This window comes from Theropithecus gelada, chromosome 13 (assembly GCF_003255815.1).
Source record: "Theropithecus gelada isolate Dixy chromosome 13, Tgel_1.0, whole genome shotgun sequence".
NCBI classification, from domain to species: Eukaryota; Metazoa; Chordata; class Mammalia; order Primates; family Cercopithecidae; genus Theropithecus; species Theropithecus gelada.
In genome coordinates, this window is record NC_037681.1 from 95,068,678 (window position 1) to 95,089,673 (window position 20,996).

Genomic DNA, 20,996 nt, shown 5'->3' on the forward strand with positions numbered 1-20,996 from the left:
GAACATAGTAAAAAGTTCTTTAAAACAAACAAAAAAAAAAAGCCTGTAATCCCAGCACTTTGGGAGGCTGAGACGGGTAGATCACGAGGTCAGGAGATCAAGACCATCCTGGCTAACACGGTGAAACCCTGTCTCTACTAAAAAATACAAAAAACTAGCCGGGCGAGGTGGCGGGCGCCTGTAGTCCCAGCTACTCGGGAGGCTGAGGCAGGAGAATGGCGTGAACCCAGGAGGCGGAGCTTGCAGTGAGCTGAGATCCAGCCACTGCACTCCAGCCTGGGTGACAGAGCGAGACTCCGTCTCAAAAAAAAACAAACCATGAGCATGCTGTTTAGCAATGCATAAAAAAGGTAACACTATTACAAAGTGGTTTATTCCAGAAATGTAAGGTTGTTTCAATACTAGAAAATCTATTATGGTTTTCTAGAAAAAGAAATATGAGTTAGAATAGTTACAAAGGAAGAAATAAAACTGTGATTATTCCTGGATGATGTGATTTTCCATATAGAAAAACCAAGAGAATCTATGGATAACTTATTAGAATTAGATAACTTCATAAAGTTGTTTGATGTAAGATCAATATGAGGCAGGAGAGGTAGTCAAGGAAGTGACCAAGTAATCAAGGCAGCAACAGTGGTGACTGTACAATCAACACAATAAACCTCAGCATATGCATTGTAACTGAGCTCATTCAAGCAAAGCTATCCTCAGTAGGGAATTTCCCCTGTAGACAGCATGTGCAGTTTGATTTTACCTGTCCTCAAACTGACCCATTGCTCATTTTATTAGTAAAAAGCACACCCCTGGATATTGAAGATGCTAATGAGACATGTGACATATGAACAAGCATATACAGCTACTGAGCATCCACACCCAGAGGACTACCCAGAACATGCTTACTAGTAACACCTCTTGCCACCTCATGAATAATCATGTCAGACTTCCATAAAGGGAGTCTCGCTAGTGCCAGTCTTTGCTGTCTCATCCTTATAAGCAGCCTGCCCTGAATTCTCTCCCTCTCTCGGTATACTGCCTGTTCTGTACCTACCTTTCAAAATATTTTTTCTTTTGCAATAAATACTCTATGCTGCACTTCTTTTGCTGTGTGTCTCGTGTTTAAATTCTTTTAAACTAAGAACTGAGGTTTCACACAGCCATCAACAGATATACACATTTTAAAATATCATTTATAATAGCATAAAAATGAGAGTGCCTGAATATAAATGCAGTAAAACTTCTGTGCAAGATCTTTGTGGATAAAATTATTTAAAGTTTTGTACAGGTATTAAGAAGATTTAAATAGATATGAGTCAACCTTGTCCACGGTTGGGAAGACTCAATCTCATAAAAATGTCAATCCTCCCAAGTAGATCTATAGATTCAATGCAATCCCCAACAGGGTGTGTGTGTGTGAAATTCAAAGAGCTGATTCTAAAATTTATATATATGAACAAGGATCCCAGAAAAGGAGCAATGGGCTCATACTCCCTAAATTAACTGGATCACCCACAGCAGGCTCAGTATAATACTAGCTGGGAGACAACACCCTATGAGGTTGGGGTGCTGTGCTATAGGATGTGGTACATGGCTTAATCCAGAGGTCACTGTGTGGGGCTGTCTTCCCCATAGGCAAGAAGCACAGGTCTGGGAATCAAGAGGTACAAATGAAAGTTTCCCTTCTTACTGGTAACCCTAATGCTCCCTGGAAGGAGTTTTACTTCAAGTCACCACAACCCGCCATGACACTCGGTAGGTTGGGAGATCCTAGTGCCTAAAGGATGAGTACTTCCACCAGCGAACTGGCAGTAAAGTGGAAGATTAAACTGTGTCGATTATTCTTTTTTTTTTTTCTTTTTGAGACAGGGTCTTGCTCTGTCACCCAGGCTGGAGTGCAGTGGCGCAACCTTGGCTCACTGCAGCCTTGACCTCCTGGTCTCAATGCAATCCTCCCACCTTACTCTCCTGAGTAACTGGGACCACAGGAACACATCACTCTGCTCAGCTAATTTTTGTATTTTTTCATAGAGATGGGGTTTCACCAAGTTGCTCAGGCTGGTCATGAACTCCTGAGCTCAAGCAATCTGCCCACCTCGGCCTCCCAAAGCATTGGGATTACAGCTGGCCCCTGACTATTCTTGGCTCTCAAGTCATCAGTAAGCCAACAGGCAGAGGAAGTGGTCATTATATTGGACAGTGATTGGTCCTAGAAGCCAGCAAACAAAGAGCATAATCAGAGTAAGTGCTGGAAGTTAGAGGAAGGGTGGCAAGTTAGGGCAGAGGTCACAGAGGGTCAGTCCATCTTGACTAGGCTTGTCAGTCGAACTGAGGCATTACAGAGGCTCTGGGCAACATGAGGATCCTGAGAGGCTTTAATGGGAAGAGTTATCACACAGGAACTGCTGAAATATTTTCCAGAAATACCATCCTGCTCCTCTGCCAAGCTCAAGTAGAGGACTGGGAATACACTTTATTTGAGATCCTGTTGGGAGGGAGGAGCAAAAAAGAAGTCATGCCAGGCAAACTTTGGCCTGCTGGGACACACTGAGAAGTTGAGCCCTGCCCCATTCCTCTAGGCCAAATCAGTTCTTTCCCCTACCCACCTTCATGAAGAAGCTGACAAGCCAGAAGAAGCAGCAGTATGGCCGAGAGAAATGCCTCATAATCCCCATGTACAAAACACCGGGCTCCACAACATTCACAGTCATTCCTAAGAAGGTGAGACACAAGGAGAGCGCAAAGTGAAGAGAGAGGAGGATGACCGATAAAAGGGGTTAAGTAGGGCCGGGCGCAATGGCTCAAGCCTGTAATCCCAGCACTTTGGGAGGCTGAGACGGGCGGATCACGAGGTCAGGAGATCGAGACCATCCTGGCTAACACGGTGAAACCCCGTCTCTACTAAAAATACAAAAAAAAAAAAAAATAGCCGGGCATGGTGGTAGGCGTCTGTAGTTCCAGCTACTCGGGAGGCTGAGGCAGGAGAATGGTGCAAACCTGGAAGGCAGAGCTTGCAGTGAGCTGAGATCCGGCCACTGCACTCCAGCCTGGGCAACAGAGTGAGACTCCGTCTCAAAAAAAAAATAAAAAATAAAAAATAAAAAAAAGGGGTTAAGTGTAGTTCAGCAGCATGCAAATGAGGGAAGGGTCCTTCCAAGTCTGTTGGGTAGTGTTGATCAGCGACTTGAGGGTGGTGCAGGGGACACTGGTACTCCATAGCTTACCTTAATGGTATCCAAGCCAGTAAGGAAGAATAGGTATTGGAAGTGTTGGGTGAACTGCAGGAGGAACACGATGGATGATGCTGGTATTGAAAACACCAGCAGGAAAGAAATACTGTGGGAGATGAAAGAATGGGAAAAGGTTGAAATGATGTGAATACAGGATTGAGAGAAATAGAGGGTACACAGATGATAGTTGGAGTGGAATAAAATCCTGGTTTGGGGGCACATTGGGCATACTTTATGGCCAGGACATGTTGGAAGGAGATGCGAAAGGTTGGGAGGTGGTGCTGGGACTGGAGTAAGGGGTGTCAGAGGCAGTTACCTGTTCCTGGAAGTCTCTGGGCAAGCTCTCCAGTGAATGAAGTCAATAGCAGTTTGCTGCAGTCATAGTTTTGGTTAAAGGTCGAAGGGCCTCCAGCCTGTCAGGTGCCCCTCATCAATGTACCCATGTGCATACTGAACGGAAGACACATTCACCCCTGGGGCTGACTCTGCCAGTTGTAGGGCCCCTGGGTAGAGATGAGAGGGACCATACTCCTTCAATCCAAGTTCTAGAGTAAACTCCCATGCTCACTCCCCAACCTGCTTCTCCAGAAGATAGGAGAGCAGGGCTCTCTAAGAAGGGGCAGTGGGGCCCCTATCCAGAAATCTGGGCTAGGCATACGAGAGCTTAATATTAGCTGGGACCTCATTTTCATTATTAGCTGCCTTCCTAATGATCTTTTTCTTCTTTCATATTAGTGTTTAGAGTTTTGCCTTGCTTTTCTTGTACGTGCTAGTTGAAGCTAACTTAATTGATCCTCATTTATATGTTTTATTTCACTGATGGCTAAGAAGGGGAAGGAGAAGCTGGAAACACTGTGAAAGTTGCTTTCATGTATTTATACATTAATTCCTTCATTTAGCCATCCCACAAATGTTCATTAGGCACCTGGAATATGGCAGACACTAACCTAGGTGCTAAGGACATAAGGGTGCTAGGTTTGGGGGAAAAGAAATATGTGTGCAGAGATACTTGAGAAAATATTTTTAAAGAAACAAAGCTAGGGAAGGCCATCACTGGAAAACTATTGACAAGTTTAATATTAAAAAACAAAAACAAAAACAAAATTACAGTCTTGAAGTTAAATCTTAAAAAAATGTTTAAAATAGTACATAAGTTTTAGTCTGTTCTCACACCACTATTTTTTTTTTTTTTTTTTTTTTTTGAGACGGAGTCTCGCTCTGTCACCCAGGCTGGAGTGCAGTGGCCGGATCTCAGCTCACTGCAAGCTCCGCCTCCCGGGTTCCCGCCATTCTCCTGCCTCAGCCTCCCGAGTAGCTGGGACTACAGGCGCCGCCACCTCGCCCGGCTAGTTTTTTTGTATTTTTTTTAGTAGAGACGGGGTTTCACCGGGTTAGCCAGGATGGTCTCGATCTCCTGACCTCGTGATCCACCCGTCTCGGCCTCCCAAAGTGCTGGGATTACAGGCTTGAGCCACCGCGCCCGGCCTCTCACACCACTATTAAGATGCTACCTGAGACTGGGTAATTTATAAACAAAAAAAGTTTAATTGACTCACAACTCTGCATGGCTGGGGAGATCTCAGGAAACTTATAATCACGGCGGAAGACAAAGGGGAAGCAAGGCATGTCTTACATGGTCGCAGGTGAGACAGAGAGCAGGCAGGGGAAAATTGCCATTTTTAAAACCATCAGATCTTGTGAGATCTCTCTCAATATCACAAGAACAGCATGGGGGAAACTGCCCCCATGATCCAGTCACTTCCCACCAGGTCCCTCCCTCCACATGTGGGGATTACAGTTCAAGATGAGATTTGGGTGGGGACACAGAGCCAAACCATATCAGTAAGTATACAAAAAAATCTGGATTGGCCGGGTGTGGTGGCTCATGCCTGTAATCCCAGCACTTTGAGAGGCCAAGGCAGGTGGATCACCTGAGGTCAGCCTGCCCAACATGGTGAAACCCCGTCTCTAGCAAAAATACAAAAAATTAGCCGGGCGTGGTGTTGGGCGCCTATAATCCCAGGAGAGTGAGGCAGGAGAATCGCTTGAACCCAGGAGGTGGAGGTTGCAGTGAGCCAAAATCGCGTCATTGCACTCCAGCCTGGGAAACAAGAGCAAAACTCCGTCTCAAAAAAAAAAAAAAAAAAAAAGGCTGGATTATATAAAGTATAAAAAATAGTTGTCACATATCAGTTTACAGTATTGTTTTTAAAATGCTAAAACTATTTCAAGGCTTACACTGAAATTAAGAATCACTCAGCAGGAGGCCAGCCTGCTGCATGGGCTGCTTCCAACACCTGCGCCTTGTCTCCCCAGGAAAAAAAAAATTAATACAAAATAAAATTTAAAAATTACAAATTATAAATGAAAAACTGAGCAGGTGGTATTTAGCCAAAATTTGCTGGAAAGAAAATTATTCTTAAAGAAGACAATGGACTTTAAATTTGCAGACAGTGACATAGAGAGCAAAAGCACTCTCTGCTCAGTTGGAGAGACTGATCCTCACAGAGCAACATCAGTGCAGTCACAGAGATGTGTCCAAGGGGGCTAATGGAGCCCAGTAAATGGGGGTGACTGGGGGAGGTGAAGGTTGTGGAAAGATCCACAGCAGAGGTGATATCTGTGCTGCATCTTGGCAGGTGAACTAAAGTTAGCCAGGCCAACACGATGAGAAAGGATATCCCAGGTAGAAGGAACCATATGTGCAAAAACACAGTAAGAGGGTGAAAAAAAAACCAGACCATGGTCCAAGAGCTGCAGATTGCCTGGCTGGAGACTAGGAGGTGGGTTAAGGAAGGGCAAAAGGCAAGGCTCTCAGCCAGTGGAGGGTTTTTTTTTTTTTTTTTTGAGACAGAGTTTCACTCTTGTTGCCCAAGCTGGAGTGCAATGGCGCAGTCTCAGCTCACTGAAACCTCCACCTCTCAGGTTCAAGCAATTCTCCTGCCTCAGCCTCCCGAGTAGCTGGGATTACAGGCATGCACCACCATGCCCGGCTAATTTTGTATTTTTACTAGAGATGGGGTTTCTCCATGTTGGTCAGGCTGGTCTCGAACTCCCGACCTCAGGTGATTAGCCCACCTCAGCCTCTCAAAGTGCTGGGATTACAAGCATGAGCCACCACGCCCAGCCTAGCACAGGGCCTTCTAAGTGTAGAGAAGGGGCTTAGAGTTCATCCTACAAAGGAGAGGGGTACCTTCAAAGGATTTTAAGCAAGAAAGTGTCATGATGAAAAGTGATTACTAGATGTGGCAGTGGGGATAATAGATTAGAGAAGAGGAGACAGGAAAGAAGTTTAAGAAACTGTCACTAAGCAAGATGCAGATAATGTCATGACATGTTACAATTTGTGGAAAGGGACAAAAACAATCATACTTGCAGGTGCATAGAGTTTTGCCTTTGTTCACTTTCCAGTTGGGATTAATTTAGTTGACCACGAAAGGATACGTGAGACCCTGAGTTGCCTCTCGGCGGGGGAACAGGTGGTTGATGTACAAGAAGAGAAGAATAGTTTAAAAAAAAAACAAAACTCTCTATATCCTTTTGTACACTTTCAATTTTGTACTTTGGATATGTATTACCTGACCCCCCCCAAAAGAATTGCTTTTCTTTTAAAGAGGCTATCATTGCAAGGGGATGAGTAATTTTTTTAAAAAAAACAAACAAAAATAATAAAGGGGCTATTCTACAATCTAAGAGAAAGCATCCGGGAGAATGTGCCTGCCACCCACTCCCCGAACCTTTCCCCGGAGGAGCCAAACTTTCTCAATCAGAAAGGGCCTCTTCAAAGGACTTAGGCCCAAGGCAGTAATGCATCAACTGTATCACCTGTATGGCCTACACCTCTGGCCGACCCTGAGAAAATAAACTGGGTCTTCTTGCTTTCTCTGTTTCTGATGCCTAGTATCCCCCTCAAGAAGCCTTTGTTGCAAAAACTGACTGTACTGGTCTGGCTGGAACTAGGGGATGGGAGAAGGAGATCTGGGATCTCATATCCCCTTGCTGATTATATTTTGGGCTGAATGATTCTTCTACCAGCCTTCTAATACTGGCTTGTGCCAGCTGGGCCTCCCTGATGTGTAACACAAAAAGTGTGTTGGGTCACCACTCAGCAAGCAGTTGGGTGCCAAGAGGCAAGAGGTGGTCCTGGGAGACAGTCACTAGAATGCCAGGGGTACAGGGAAGAGGGGCAGCACAGAAGGTGCCCATCCTTCCTTACCTTGGAGTAGATTTGTGAGCAGAAAGGGCCCAACATAGTTAGTGACAAAGGTAAGATCCAGGCCCTCTGGGGTAAGTGTCTTGGGGAATCCTGGGAGGAAATGAAAACACTGGCATTGAGTGATAAAGGGACCACCTTGAGGGAGACAAGGTCTGGGAGGGACATATTACCTTCAGCAGAAATGCCACAGGGGCACGTACATGCAAAGATGGGGGCAATGAAGTTTAAGGCTATAACTCAATGTTGGCTTTTTAGGGGAGGGTATGGATTAGTGTGTTCTGGTAAGATTGCATACGTTAGGCTTTGAGGACACCTGTTTTAGGGTTCCTGAGCTAGAAAGGAGGCTGCAGAAAGGTGTTTGGAGAAGCAAGCCAAGGCACATACCAGCATTGTTTACCAGCAGATGTATCTCAGGATTCTCCTGTAGAAGCCTCCGGGCAAAGCTCCGAATAGAGGTCATGGAGCTAAGGTCCACCTCACCAAGCAGGAGGCCGTTACTGTTTGAGGCTGCTTGAATCTCAGCCAGGGCTTACTGTCCACATTCCCTGCTCTGACAGGTAAGGATCACTTGGGCCCCACACGGAGCTAGGTCCTGGCATACAACCTTCCTGATGCCTGTGGGAGGACAGCTTTGGCTGGGTGGTGACTACAGTGAATAAGGGACACTCTAGGGGAGGAACCAGGGTGTTGATAGTGGATGCTTCTCCCTGCCTTCCCTGTGAGAGTTGTTGTAGGCTGAGGACCACAGTGAGGATTCAGGGTGGCAGGAGCACTCACCACTGTTGGCCCCAGTCACTATGGCTGTTTTCCCAGTCAGATCTGTGGAGCAGCGCTGGAGGTCCCAGGGATGAGACTTCTGCCAGAGCAGCACACATAGTTGAAGCAGGAGGACCAGAATAAGGAAGACAGAACCAGCGCCCCAGACTAGGATGCTGAGTGCAGCCCACAGCAACACAGCAGAAACTTCCTGGGCCTGCTGGGGAAATGCTGTAGGAGGAAGTGGGTGCAGGATAAATCTGGGCAGAGTGGAGACCAGCAAGGAGGCAGGTGTGGAGCCTGAGATAAAATTTAAGGAGGCACTGACTCTGGAGTTTGTTCAATATACTGTTTGAATTTGAGAGTTCCTCCTTAACTCCAAAAGTGAAATTTGGATTTGCAGTCTGAGGTGAAGTGACCAAGCTCCAGGGACCGGGGAAGCAAGAAATCAAGTTCTTCATATCTCGAATCACTCTTTGCTTATGCAGGGCCATCTCCTTCCTCCCCTACTGAAAGGAGACTCCAAGTTCTCTCTACAGAGCCAGACCTGCTGGCAGCCCTTATGTGTACTCCTTTGGAGGACGGGGATTTCTCTACAATACCTCTGCGATGGGCCAGTTTTGGCCCTAAAGCAGGGTCTCCTAAGGGTGGCGAGAGGATTATTTCCTGAACCCTGGTTCTATCTTCTTCTAGGCCTGCAGGATAACTGCTCCCCTTGGAGTTCAGTGAGAGGGTGGACACCCTTGGAAGAAACTGACAAGAGACATCAGACTAGTTCCTAAGGCAACTCAGGTGTTTATTTCTGGCAAGTAGAGGGAGGGGCCTGTTACCACTGCCAGAGGCTAAGGGATCAGAGTGAGGCAGCGGGCTTAGAGGAGTGTGACCACACTTTGGGGGTTGAGTTCTTCATTAGCTGTGCTACGGTCACCTGGGGCTTTGGGGCACCTGTCTGGATGGGGTGTTGCTCAACAGGAGGAAAGGTGCTACCTTCTTTGTCCTCTTGTTCAGGCAGAGCGGAGCTGAACAACATCTGGGTGCTCCGGTTCCACATGCTCACACCAGGGGCCAGCTTCAGGGCTTCTGGCAGCAACAGCGGCTTCCACATCACCTGGGAAGTGGCTTCAAGGACCGGGGGTGTGGTTCGAGGCCATCTGCCAGGATCCTGGCCCTCCCTGTCTGCCAGCTCCAGACCCTGTGGAGGCACACGGGTCCGGCCAGTCCACAGCTCGCCCAGCAGCTCGGCCTCCCCCTCCCAACCGCTGGGCCACCTGGCACTGGGCCACAGCTTGGGGCTAAGGCTGCGGGCCACATCAGGGAGCACCGGGTGTGTGGTGAGGAAGCGGATCCTGGAGTCGGGGAGTGACAGCTTTGACCTGAAGGATGGTGACGATAGGCCTAAATTTAAAGTGGGGAACTGGAGTGCGGGGCCCGAGTCCAAGGCACGGAAAGGAACGCCTGGCCGGAGAGGGAAGAACGCTGCCGGGGAGACACGGGTGCTGGGGCCGAGGGCTTGGAGTTCGGCCCGGGCCTTGGTCTTCTCGCACCGCTGGCGTCCGCGGTAGGCTTCCAAGGGGCGTGTTTGAGAGTCTGGGACCAGGACCTCAGCCACAGGGCACACCCAGTGGCACGGGAGCCGCGCAGGGTCCAGGCGCTTCACGGCCGCCTTGCGGCGCATCCTGTGGTGCTGGGCGCTCAGCAGCACATCCGAGGATCCGGCCCGCTGCTGCTGGGAGGACGCCGAGGGGCCGGTGGCGCCGCCCACAGAGGGGCAGGACTCCGACACGCCCGAGGCAATGCGTGGCACCCCCTCCGACCTGGGTTCCAGCCGATCCCCAGCCGCGTCCAGTTGGGGCATGCAACAGTAGAGGTCCTCCAATGACAAATGGAAGTCTAGCGGCTGTCCCCTCTGGGTTAAGGCCTGGGAGCTGGCCACCAGGTACGGCTCCAGAGAAGAGTCGGCATCCTCCGCAGGCGCCTCCTCCACCGACAGTTGGAAGCTTGCGCTCAAGGACCCGGCCGAGGAGAGGCCTCTAGACTGGCCGTCCGTTTCCTCTACAGGACCGCCGGGCCCTGCCTCCTGAAACAGCTCTGACGTAGTAGGAGGGACAGAGGTGACTTTCAGCTCCGGAGAAGGCTCCCAAGATTCCATCTGCTCCTGGGAGCCTCGACCCATCCATGACCTTCCTAAAGGGATCTGGTCCACGCCCCCAGGGTCCTGGGGAAATGCACTCGGACAGTGAGATGTCGGAAAGGGGAGAGCAGGAGTAGGGGCAAAGGAGACCGGAGAGGTTCCTGAGGAGTGTACTTCGCCTTGGAAGTTCTCCAGGCCCTCCGAGGTGGGCGCGTGCAGCACGGGCACTGAACCCTGAGCCCAGGAGTCTGTCGTGCATGCTGAAGGTTCCTCGTCCTCACCCCATGTAGGGTCCTCAGCCACTGCAGATTCTCCCTCGTCCCGGGCCAGGAAGCGCCACTCCGTGATCTGCAGCATGGCCTCTCGGGCCTGGCTGATGGTGAATGGAATGCACTGCGGAGGCGAGAGAGGGTCTCTCAGGTCGGCAGGGAGAGGCGGGAGAGGGAGGAAATGAGTCTGAAGGACCCGAATCCCGGCCCACCTGCTGAGTCAGGTAGACTTTGAAAGCAGAGTCCATGACTCGAGCCAGCAAGTCAGCCAAGATGTCCCCTACCACGTCCTCGCCCTCCTCGAGGGCGGTAAGCGCCATCCACTCGGCCTCATTGAGCCGCCCAGGCACAATATCCACCTGCGGCACTGGCACAGTGGGCGGCCGTACTTTTTCCGCCTTGGACCGGGTCACCCCGCGGTCTCGGACCTGCCTCTCCTGCCTCTGTGAGAACAAAACAGGGCAGTCAGAGCAGGAAACCAAGAAGTGGAACGTAAGAGTAGCTGTAGGTTAGAAGGAAGCTTTCTCCAGTTGTCTAGTGGGAAGGAAAAGGGCCAATTGAGGAAGAGCCCATATGTGACTGATACTTAGTAGATGTTTCACCTAATAATTTTCATTAACAGCCCACTAACCACAATTGACAGATAAACTGAAGTGGGGAGGCTGAGGCAGGAGAATTGCTTGAACCCGGGAGATGGAGGTTGCAGTGAGCAGATTGCGCCACTGCACTCCAACCTGGCGACAGTGAGACTGCGTCTCAAAAAAAAAAAAAAAAAAAAAAAAAGAAAAAAGAAAAGAAAGAAAGAAAAGAAAAAAAAAGAAAAAGAAGAAAGAAACTGACAGAAGTTAACCATCCTTGCTTAGGAGCACACAGTGAGCAAACTCAGGCAATGTGAAGGTTTAACTTCATGGGCCTTATACCAGTGCAAAGTGTTCAAAATTCTTCAGTGTTCAAAGTACTTGAGAAAGACAATTCAGTAAACAGTCCTGGAATTATTGGTGCTATTTAGAGTCTTCTCCACATTTTGTTTTCCAGAAAAGGATTTTTTTTTTGTTTTTTTTTTAAATTCAAGTAACTGCAAATAGGAAACCAGAGGGGGAGCCCCAGGCTGGGACAAATAATGGCTACCCCTCCCTGACAGACCAGGGGAAGGAGGTGGCCCCTACACCCTTTATGGTGGATTCGGGCCCCCTTGCTCTCTTTGGGGCAGCATCCTAGGGGCAGGACCCCGACTGGAGTAGTCGGTCACCCAGCCTGCCATGCCCCAGCCCCTCTTCCCCACGAAGAGTAACTTGGGGGAGGGGATCATGTGCAGAGCAGGAGGCAATGTGGATGAACAAATATTTAGCGCTGGTAGCAGCAGCAATGACGGATGTCAAAGAATGGAACGTTGAACCAAAAACAAAACAACTGTCTGGAGGTAGTTTGTGAACAAAGGAAAAATGGAACCAGAACCTTGGGGGGTGGCAGGAGCAGGAGGGTTGGGAGTGGGAAGGGTGGTTTCCTTGTTATTGGTGCCCCATCTGAGGAGGGGGAAATGGCCAAGTGGTAGAAGCAAAGTAGGGGTGGGGGAGCAGCCCCAGCCCATCTCAGGTGGCTGCCACAGGGCTCATGGGCCTCACCTGGACAATAGGTGACTGCATCTCCATCACTGCAATATGCACTCAGTACCCAGGCAGAGGGTAAGGGGGCTGGGGCCACTGCAAAGAGGGAGTAGGGGACTCACACCCCTCCTGCTTTCCTGTAGCCAATGGGGGCTGTCCAATCTAGTGCAGGGACTAGGGAAGGTGGTGAAGGATGAAAGGTGTGAGCCTCACATGGTGACAAAGACAGTTTGGCTGGGGGAATCCTGGGGGCCAGCACCCCCCTCCATTGGCCACACCTGCTGCTGCCAGGACAGTGGAGTAGGGTGTCCCAGAATGGGGGCTTGGGCCCCTTTTAAGGCCAGGGGAGCCCTCCCAGGCCCCTCTATGGGAAGCCAGAGGGAACAGTGGAGGAGCAGAGAGGTGGCCCCCAAACCAAAAGCGCAGAGAGCAATGTCCCCACCACCAAAGGAGTGGGGACGCAGCAGGTGCAGGGTGCGGCTAAGTGGGACATTAGCTTTGTCCAGGAGGGCACATATGTATGAGTGGGTGGGCGGGGGTTGGAGGTGGGAACAGGCCAGGGGAAAAGTCCTCCCCACTCAGCCCATAGGGACCCTGCAGCGGCTGGTGTGTTATGTAGTGTGGTGGTGAGGGCCAGGTGGAAGATGGGGGTGGTGGCAGGAGGTGGTGGTGATGGTGGGTGTCGGGAGGGGGTGGAGGGTGTGGCGGGGTGGGAGTGGATCAAAGCTGTCCAGTCCCAGAAGGAAGCTGCTCCTTCGGTGAGGACTCCTGCGAGATGCCCTTCTCTTCCTCCTTCTCCAGTTTTTTTGGTCTTTCCCTTGGTTTCCTTCCTGGAGTTGTGGTGGTTTTCCGGGTCTTAGCAGCACCCTTGTTTTTGCTTCCCTTTGGTCGACCCGAGGTCTCTTAGGTGTTGGCATTTCGCTGGGCTCCTTCTGACTCCATACCAGCGATGTCCCGGGACTCACCGGAGGCTGCTGGTGGGGCCTGCCACGGCCCCGCTTCTCAGTGCCGTCCTTTTTCTGCTTGGAGGCCAAGGACTGGCTGGACTTTGAGCTTGACTTGCTCATCTTCCCTTCTCTAAGGAGCAGGTGGAAGAGTGATGGCTGGGATGGGCGAACTCGGCCGCCAGCCTGCGGTGCATGCTCCGGTTTGGCGGGAGCGGCGGTGCTGGGCGCTGAGGCCCGGCCAGGCTCCACCGCTGCCGCCGCTGGTTGCAAATGCGGATGCCTTCCTGGAGCCGCACCAGCGCCAGAAATAGCCCAGGCTCGGAGTCCCCCTTAGGACAGCGCAGCCCCGCCTCAGGGGAGCTAAAAAGTTCTCTACATTTTTTTTTTTTTTTAATCAACTATTCTTATCTCCATTTTATGGTAATTTACCCAGTATCACACAAGTAGGAGGTAGTGAAGTCAGAATGCATTCACATGCAAGTCTGACTCCAGAGCGTCTCAACCAAAGACATTTGCAACAAATATGAAAAAAAAAAAATATCCCGAGTAAATTAAAAGCTCATATTTAAAAAATGGCCGGGCACGGTGGTTCATGCCTGTAATCCCAGCACTTTGGGAGGCTGAGGTGGGTGGATCATTTGAGGTCAGCAGTTCGAGATCAGCCTAGCCAACATGGTGAAACCCCGTCTCTACTAATAATACAAAAATTAGCCAGGTATGGTGGTGGGCGCCTGTAATCTCAGCTACTAGGGAGGCCGAGGCATGAGAATTACTTGAACCCAGGAGGCAGAGTTTGCAGTGAGCTGAGATCATCCTGTCGAACTCCAGCCTGGGTGACAGAGCGAGACTCTGTCTCAAATAAATAAATAAATAAATAAATAAATACTAATAAAATAAAAAATAGAAGAAGAAAAATGGCCAGGCACAGTGGTGCACACCCATAGTACCAGCTGCTTGGGAGGCTGAGGCAGGGAGATTGCTTGAGCCCAGGAGTTCAAGTCCAGCTTGGGCTACATTGCAATAAAAATTTAAACTATAAGAAGAAAAACCATTTGAGATCCCAAAGATAAGCAAAGGACGTGACATTTCACAAAAGAGGGGCTGTAGATGACTAATAAATATAGTATTGAGATTCTGATTTCTAGTTCATCAAATTAGAAATTATTTTAAAAACAAGAATACTCAACATTGGCAAAGGTTTAGTGTGACATCATGCTGCAACAGTATGCATGAAGACATCAAAAAATGTTTTCACTTCTTCAACCCTGCAATTTCAGTTCTATAAATACAACCAAAAGGCATTTTCTGAAATGAATATAAAAATATATTCTCCAGGCCGGGCACGGTGGCTCAAGCCTGTAATCCCAGCACTTTGGGAGGCCAAGACGGGTGGATCACGAGGTCAGGAGATTGAGACCATCCTGGCTAACACGGTGAAACCCCGTCTCTACTAAAAAACACAAAAAACTAGCTGGGCGAGGTGGCGGGCGCCTGTAGTCCCAGGTACTGGGGAGGCTGAGGCAGGAGAATGGTGTAAACCCGGGAGGCAGAGCTTGCAGGGAGCTGAGATCCAGCCACTGCACTCCAGCCTGGGCAACAGAGCGAGACTCCATCTCAAAAAAATATATATATATTTTTTGGTTCTTAATATATATATATTCTCCAACAAATTCCCTGTGGTATTTTTATAATAGCAGAATATTGAAAATATGTCTTTAAAAAGAGAATAATTGACTATGCTATATATACTGAAATATTACGCAATGATTAAAGGTAATCTTTTCTGTTTGTTTTTGTTTTTGAGACGGAGTTTCGCTCTGTCACCCAGGCTGGAGTGCAGTGGCAAGATCTCAGCTCATTGTAACCTCTACCTCCCAGGTTCAAGCAATTCTCCTGCCTCAGCCTCCTGAGTAGCTGGGATTACAGGCGCCTGCCACAAGGCCCGGCTAATTTTTTTTCTATTTTTAGTAGAGATGGGGTTTCACCATGTTGGCCAGGCTTGTCTTGAACTGGCCTCAAGTGATCTGCTCACCTCGCAGGCGTGAGCCACTGACCCAGCCATTAAAGGTAATCTTTAGAAAGAATTTGCAATGGCATAAAGCAAATGTTTATGATGTAATATTAAGTGAAAGAAGCAGGATACAAAATTACATATCAATTATGATTTCATATATGTAAACCACTATGTGTTCAACAAAAGGAAAACATCAAAATGATAACAGAGAGTACATTTCCTTCCTATGCTCTTTTCTATTTTGTAAGTTCTCTACAATTAGTTTGTTTCCTTTTGTAATCACTTAAAAAAAAAAAAAGACTAGTCCCCAAAACTCACTTTAGGGACATAAAAAGTTTACAAACAATCTCTTGGGAGCTCCCTCAATTCCCCACAACAGTCTCCCTGAACCTGGTTCCTTCCAAAATGCACCTCCAAATGTGATCTTCCCAAACCTTTGCTTATTGCCCTGTAAAACCTTGTCTCATATCTGTTTCCTAAAATTCATTATCTCCCCAAATCTGCTGTTTCCTAAGTCTTGCACTGAACTCAAAATCCCTTAAGTCTCATTACCCCATCCACCAGTGAGAAGAGCCCTGTGGCAAGCACCAGGAGTGGCCCACAGCCCAGGCCAAGCTTGACTAGAGCAGGGCTGACTGGACTGGGTAAAGAGAGTTGGTTCCTTAGACCTCCCCTCCCAGCTTCGCATCTGACACCCGTGATGGTGACCAGAGGGGACAGAGATATTTTTGCATAAAGGCTCTTCAAATCCGTTTTCTTTTTTCTTTTTCTTTCTTTTTTTTTTTTTTTTTGGAGACAGTCTCTCTTTGTCACCCAGGCTACAGTGCAGCGGCGCGATCTCGGCTCACTGCAACCTCCGCCTCCCCGGTTCAAGCGATTCTCCTGCCTCAGCCTCCCCAGTAGCTGGGACTACAGGCACCGCGCCACCACACCCAGCTAATCTTTTGTATTTTAGTAGAGACGGGGTCTCACCATGTTGGCCTGGCTGGTTTTGAACTCCTGAGCTTAGGCAATCCGCCCGCCTCAGCCTCCCAAAGTGCTGGGATTACAGGCCTGAGCCATTGCAACCGGCCCCGTTTTCTTTATTTTAAAATTGATTGGTTCTTAAACAATTTAAAATTGATTGGTTCTTAAACAATTAAACAATTGATTGGTTCTTAAACAATTCAGAGGCTGACTTTCAAGTGCAGCCTCTGAATTATTTAATATATTTCTTCCTCTTGAAATTCTCGAGATAGATTTTTTGTTATCTTCTCTCTCTAAATGCTTATCCATTTAAATACGCACCACCATGTTAAGAGACTTACTACATTCATTAGCTGTTTCAAAATCCACTTCCCGTTCTCGGGCTCTACACCACCCACTGACCCTTTCCCTCATGGCCTGAGTGTGACAAAGCGTTTGAGTGGGCACCGTGCAGGTGTAGGTTTTCTGCCCGAGTACCGACGTGGCTTCCTAGGTCATCTAGAACTCCCGCGCGGTGGGCGGGGGCAAGTAGGCGCACTGGGCGGCCCAGAGCCAGCCCACTGTTCCCGACACCGTCCTTAACGGCCGACCCTGGCTCTGGTATATCCCCAGCTGAACTGAAGCTCACCGAGCCTTCGTGCGCCATAGCCAACGCGGTCGCAGCAACTCTGCCGTTTCTGCTGCGTCCCGGCCGCGCCGCGGCCCAACAGTCGCCTCGGCAACCACGCGCTCGGGGTCGCTCGCCCCGCCCACAGTTGCCCCGGCAACCGCGCCACGTTCCGGCCGCTCACCCCGCCCAAGGGCCGTGCGTACGTGCGTCGTCTCTATGGTGGCGGTGGATTTGGAGGGACCCTACGAACCAAGAGTCAGGCGAGCCGATCTGGGGGCTGCGGGTGTTACTTCTGACCTAGGCCGGGGGCTTCAGGGATCCGAGCCGAGGTAGAAAGCCTTGGGGTCTTCATCACACTTATTTGGCTCGCAGGCTTGGGGCCATCGGGTGGTCCTGTGTCATCACCATTCCTCCTCTGCGATTCCCCCGTCGCCCCAAAACAGCCCTGGGACTCCCCTGTCTTGCTCCTCTAGACCCTCCCCACGCCATGTGACCCTCCCCCATCACCGTCGTCAGGGCACCCCATCCTGTGACCCAGTATCAGGCATCTTCCGAAATGCTCGATGATAGCCTCCCTCGGACATCTCCGCTGCGTCTGTTTGTAGCGCGCCTGGTGATTCGGAGGCACCTCCCTACAGGATGTTCCGCTGGGAGCGCTCCATTCCCCTTCGAGGCTCGGCCGCCGCCCTGTGCAACAACCTCAGTGTGCTGCAGCTGCCGGCTCGCAACCTCACGTATTTTGGTGTGGTTCATGGACCAAGCGCCCAGCTTCTCAGCGCTGCTCCTGAGGGTGTGCCCTTGGCCCAGCGCCAGCTCCACGCTAAGGAGGGTGCTGGAGTGAGCCCACCACTTATCACTCAGGTGAGGCATGGAGTTAGCAGTGATGTTGCTGAACCCAGTCCTACCCCCAGCCTTTTCTCTCCAAACCTTCAGGAACAGGCATGTTCTAACCTCAGAATCTCCACCTTTCTGCCCGGCGCGGTGGCTCACGCCTGTAATCCCAACACTTTGGGAGGCTGAGACGGGCACTTGAGGCCAGGAGTTCGAGACCAGCCTGGCCAACATGGTGAAACCTCTTCTCTACTAAGAATACAAAAATATTAACGGGGTGCACCTGTAATCCCAGCTACTTGGGAGGCTGAGGCAGGAGAATCGCTTGAACCCAGGAGACTGAGGTTGCAGTGAGCCGAGATGGTGCCACTGCACTCCAGCCTGGGCAACACAGCAAGACTCCATTCCCCCCCACCCCCCGCCAAAAAAAAAGACTCATCTTCCCTGCTTTGATTTTCTCCCTACACTGATGCACCTCCCTCCAGGTCCACTGGTGTGTCCTCCCCTTCCGAGTGCTGCTGGTACTCACCTCACATCGAGGAATACAGGTAAGAAGAGGACTCTCCTGCTTGCCCCACCAGAGCCTTCTCAGCTCCCCTCCAGGCTTCCAGACTCTTCCCCACTTGCCTCTGAACACTTCCAAACTTTTCACATGCTTGGCCCACTCACTCTTTTTCTATTTTTTATCTGCAATCTTTCCATCTTTTCCAGTTCCCAAGTGTCACCTCCAGTATCTGCCCCTTTACTAGCTGTGTGTTCTTACACTATTAACTTCTCACTCTCACTGTTATCCTCTGAAAAAATTAGGATAAAAATAGTACCTACATCCCAGATTTGTTTTGAGGATTAAATGGGCTAAGGCTAACATGGATATGTGAAGTACTCAGCAGAGGTCAGTTGGGTTATGCCCCCTGGTTCTTGCCCTTGTCTTCCAGATGTACGAGTCCAATGGCTACACCATGGTCTACTGGCATGCACTGGACTCTGGAGATGCCTCCCCAGGTACCTGCAGGACCAAATGGGGTAGGGGCAGAGAGTGTTTGCTAGGGCTGCAGGAAGGGATATTTCTGATCATTCTTCCCTTTCATATTCAGTACAGGCTGTGTTTGCCCGGGGAATTGCTGCCAGTGGCCACTTCATCTGTGTGGGTGAGGGAGCCAAGGGTAGGGCATGGAGGGGTGCTGGAGCATGTGGGTTGTGGCCAGGAGGATAATGAGGGCCTGAGGAAACTGTGGAAAGTTAGAGGGAAGGGTGGAACTGGAGTGGAATCAGAGACTCCAGTAAACCATGGAAGGGTTCAGAGGATCAGGGTGGGATAGGATGAGGATGGTGAATGAAGGGGCATGGCTGTTGGAGCAGTGAGAGGGGGTTTTGTTACTATGGTTTCTGGGATGGAGTAAGTGTTGAGTATGGTGGCTGGAGACCCAGGTGGGTCAGGAAGTCATCACTGGGGTACTGGTTCTGGCTATAGGAACATGGTCAGGCCGGGTGCTGGTGTTTGACATCCCGGCCAAGGGTCCCAACATTGTACTGAGCGAGGAGCTGGCTGGGCACCAGACACCAATCACAGACATTGCCACTGAGCCTGCCCAGGGACAGGTGAGTGGAATTCCCCTACCCAGCTGGGAGCCTTCCCCACCCTGGGAGGGAGGGGACCTGGCTCTGAGTCTTGGCTCTGCCACTAAACAGGTGGATTGGCAAATCTGCATTTTCCTAGTCTTTAGCAACCAGGTTTGGTGATAAAGCCAGAGATACTTTACATTTATGTAGTATTTTATAGTTAACTAAGGCTTTATAATACTGATGTGAAATGAGGAGTTGGAACAAATGGTTTCTAAGATACTTTCCAGCTCTGAAATGTGCAGCCTCCTTCTCTAGGGCAAGTCCCACCTATTCAGGCCCAGCTCCAGTGCCATCCATCCTCTCCAGGAAGCCTTCCCCATATTCTAGCTCCCACTGATCTTAGCTGAAACCTGAATTGGCACTGCCCTCAAAAGACAACTCTTGTCTCCCCAATTAATTTGCAAACCTCTTGAGAGGAGGGTATTTTCTTATTCATATTCTCCATTGTACCTGGCATAGGGCTAGGCCCATGGGCTGTGTTGGCTGCCTGGTGTTGGGGGTGCAGGGGCCCAGGGTCTAGTCATGACTGTGACTGGTTCACTACAAGACCTCCAGAAGGTCATGACACTGTGGCCTCAGTTTTATCATCCATCCAGAGAGGCAATTATGCAGCCCCTCCTAACGTGTTACTGGGGGATGGGACTCCACGAAGAAATTCAAGGAAAGCAGTTCATGCTTCCTAAGGGAACGCTGGTGGTAGGGGTGGTTTCTGATGGGTCTAGCTAGTGAGACCCATCTTGCCCTTTGCCTGGAGAGGCAAAGATGCACACATTGCCTCCCTTCCCCTCCTGCCCTGTATACAGGACCATAGCAGGGGAGAAAGGGAAGGGCTGATCTTGCCTTTCCCTTCAGGATTGTGTGGCTGACATGGTGACGGCAGATGACTCAGGCTTGCTGTGTGTCTGGCGGTCAGGGCCAGAATTCACATTATTGATCCGCATTCCAGGATTTGGGTAGGTGAGGCAGAAGGGGTAGAGGGCTTCCTGAGGTAGCTTCAGGTTGGGGAGTGCGATTTGATCTGGCAAAACAAAGTTGGGTGTCACTCTTGCAGAGTGCCGTGCCCCTCTGTGCAGTTGTGGCAGGGGATCATAGCAGCAGGCTATGGGAACGGACAAGTGCATCTGTATGAGGCCGCCACAGGAAATCTACATGTCCAGATCAATGCCCATGCCCGCGCCATCTGCGCCCTGGACCTGGCTCCTGAGGTGGGCAAGGTCAGTCTCCTCCTCTGTCCCTACATACCCTTTTTCCTGGCAGTGGAATGTTGAGAGAACACCACAGGCTTGTCTTCGCAACTCACTATAGCCCCCTCCCCGGGGCACCTCGACTGCGGATTCCATCTTATACCTGTCCCCTGTCAGGGCATTCTGACTCCCCCCGCTTCCTCTTCCACAGCTACTCTCTGCAGGTGAGGACACCTTTGTGCATATCTGGAAGCTGAGCAGAAGCCCAGAGAGTGGCTACATTGAGGTATGTGTCATGGGGTGGGGGGAAGGGGGGGGGGGGCCCAAGCATGGGGCAGCAGGCCCTGACCAGCCCTCTGCTCTCCCAGGTGGAACACTGTCATGGTGAGTGTGTCTCTGACACCCAGCTGTGTGGTGCTCGATTTTGTGATTCCTCAGGCAGCTCCTTTGCCGTAACTGGCTATGACCTTGCGGAGATCCGGAGATTCAGCAGTGTGTGAGAAGAGCAGCCTTCCTTTGTCCCTGTGGTATTCATAAAGTACCCACTCCACCCAGCGTTAGTCTGATTACTCAGTATCACAGTCATATTTCACAGCTGGTAAACTACGCTCCAGGGATGAA

General features: G+C 50.1%; 2 protein-coding genes and 1 pseudogene across 10 annotated transcripts; 1 reads left to right on the forward strand and 2 right to left on the reverse strand.

The window, feature by feature from the left end:
• Positions 1-8,967: 8,967 nt before the first annotated feature.
• C13H2orf81 (chromosome 13 C2orf81 homolog) lies at positions 8,968-16,836 on the reverse strand. Of its 5 annotated transcripts, XM_025354218.1 has the most exons (4): positions 12,219-12,844; positions 10,809-11,039; positions 10,502-10,720; positions 8,968-10,411 (listed from the first exon to the last, which is right to left on the reverse strand). In XM_025354218.1, the coding sequence occupies exons 1-4, from the start codon at positions 12,243-12,245 to the stop codon at positions 9,047-9,049; spliced, it is 1,842 nt and encodes a 613-aa protein (XP_025210003.1). In that variant the 5' UTR covers positions 12,246-12,844; the 3' UTR covers positions 8,968-9,046. The 5 variants fall into 5 exon arrangements, with proteins under 5 accessions (XP_025210003.1, XP_025210004.1, XP_025210002.1 ...); XM_025354219.1 differs by lacking the exon at positions 12,219-12,844 and adding an exon at positions 16,756-16,836 and having other exon boundaries at positions 8,968-10,720; positions 10,956-11,039; XM_025354217.1 differs by lacking the exon at positions 12,219-12,844 and adding an exon at positions 16,756-16,836 and having other exon boundaries at positions 8,968-10,720.
• On the reverse strand, positions 12,921-13,267 carry LOC112605279 (annotated as a pseudogene).
• Positions 16,837-16,931: 95 nt separating the features above from the next.
• WDR54 (WD repeat domain 54) lies at positions 16,932-20,929 on the forward strand. 5 transcript variants are annotated; one of them, XM_025354416.1, is made up of 10 exons: positions 16,932-17,020; positions 17,343-17,598; positions 18,054-18,116; positions 18,504-18,570; positions 18,663-18,716; positions 19,040-19,167; positions 20,044-20,144; positions 20,243-20,405; positions 20,587-20,661; positions 20,744-20,929. In XM_025354416.1, exons 2-10 carry the CDS (start codon positions 17,377-17,379, stop codon positions 20,873-20,875), a joined length of 1,005 nt encoding a protein of 334 aa, XP_025210201.1. In that variant the 5' UTR covers positions 16,932-17,020; positions 17,343-17,376; the 3' UTR covers positions 20,876-20,929. The 5 variants fall into 5 exon arrangements, with proteins under 5 accessions (XP_025210201.1, XP_025210199.1, XP_025210197.1 ...); XM_025354414.1 differs by having other exon boundaries at positions 16,932-16,997; positions 17,376-17,598; XM_025354412.1 differs by having other exon boundaries at positions 16,948-17,066.
• The last annotated feature ends 67 nt before the right edge of the window (positions 20,930-20,996 follow it).

Excerpts from the sequence above, each read along its gene's own strand:
- C13H2orf81 (XM_025354216.1), bottom strand. The coding sequence starts at position 12,245 with ATGGAGATGCAGTCACCTATTGTCCAG. Across the intron at positions 11,040-12,218 it reads TGCAGTCACCTATTGTCCAG|AGGCAGGAGAGGCAGGTCCG; the intron begins GTGAGGCCCATG and ends TTGTTCTCACAG. Across the intron at positions 10,721-10,808 it reads AAGTCTACCTGACTCAGCAG|TGCATTCCATTCACCATCAG; the intron begins GTGGGCCGGGAT and ends TCGCCTCCGCAG.
- WDR54 (XM_025354412.1), top strand. The coding sequence starts at position 16,954 with ATGGTGGCGGTGGATTTGGAGGGACCCTACGAACCAAGAGTCAGGCGA. Across the intron at positions 18,117-18,503 it reads CCTCACATCGAGGAATACAG|ATGTACGAGTCCAATGGCTA; the intron begins GTAAGAAGAGGA and ends CTTGTCTTCCAG. Across the intron at positions 18,717-19,039 it reads TGGCCACTTCATCTGTGTGG|GAACATGGTCAGGCCGGGTG; the intron begins GTGAGGGAGCCA and ends TTCTGGCTATAG.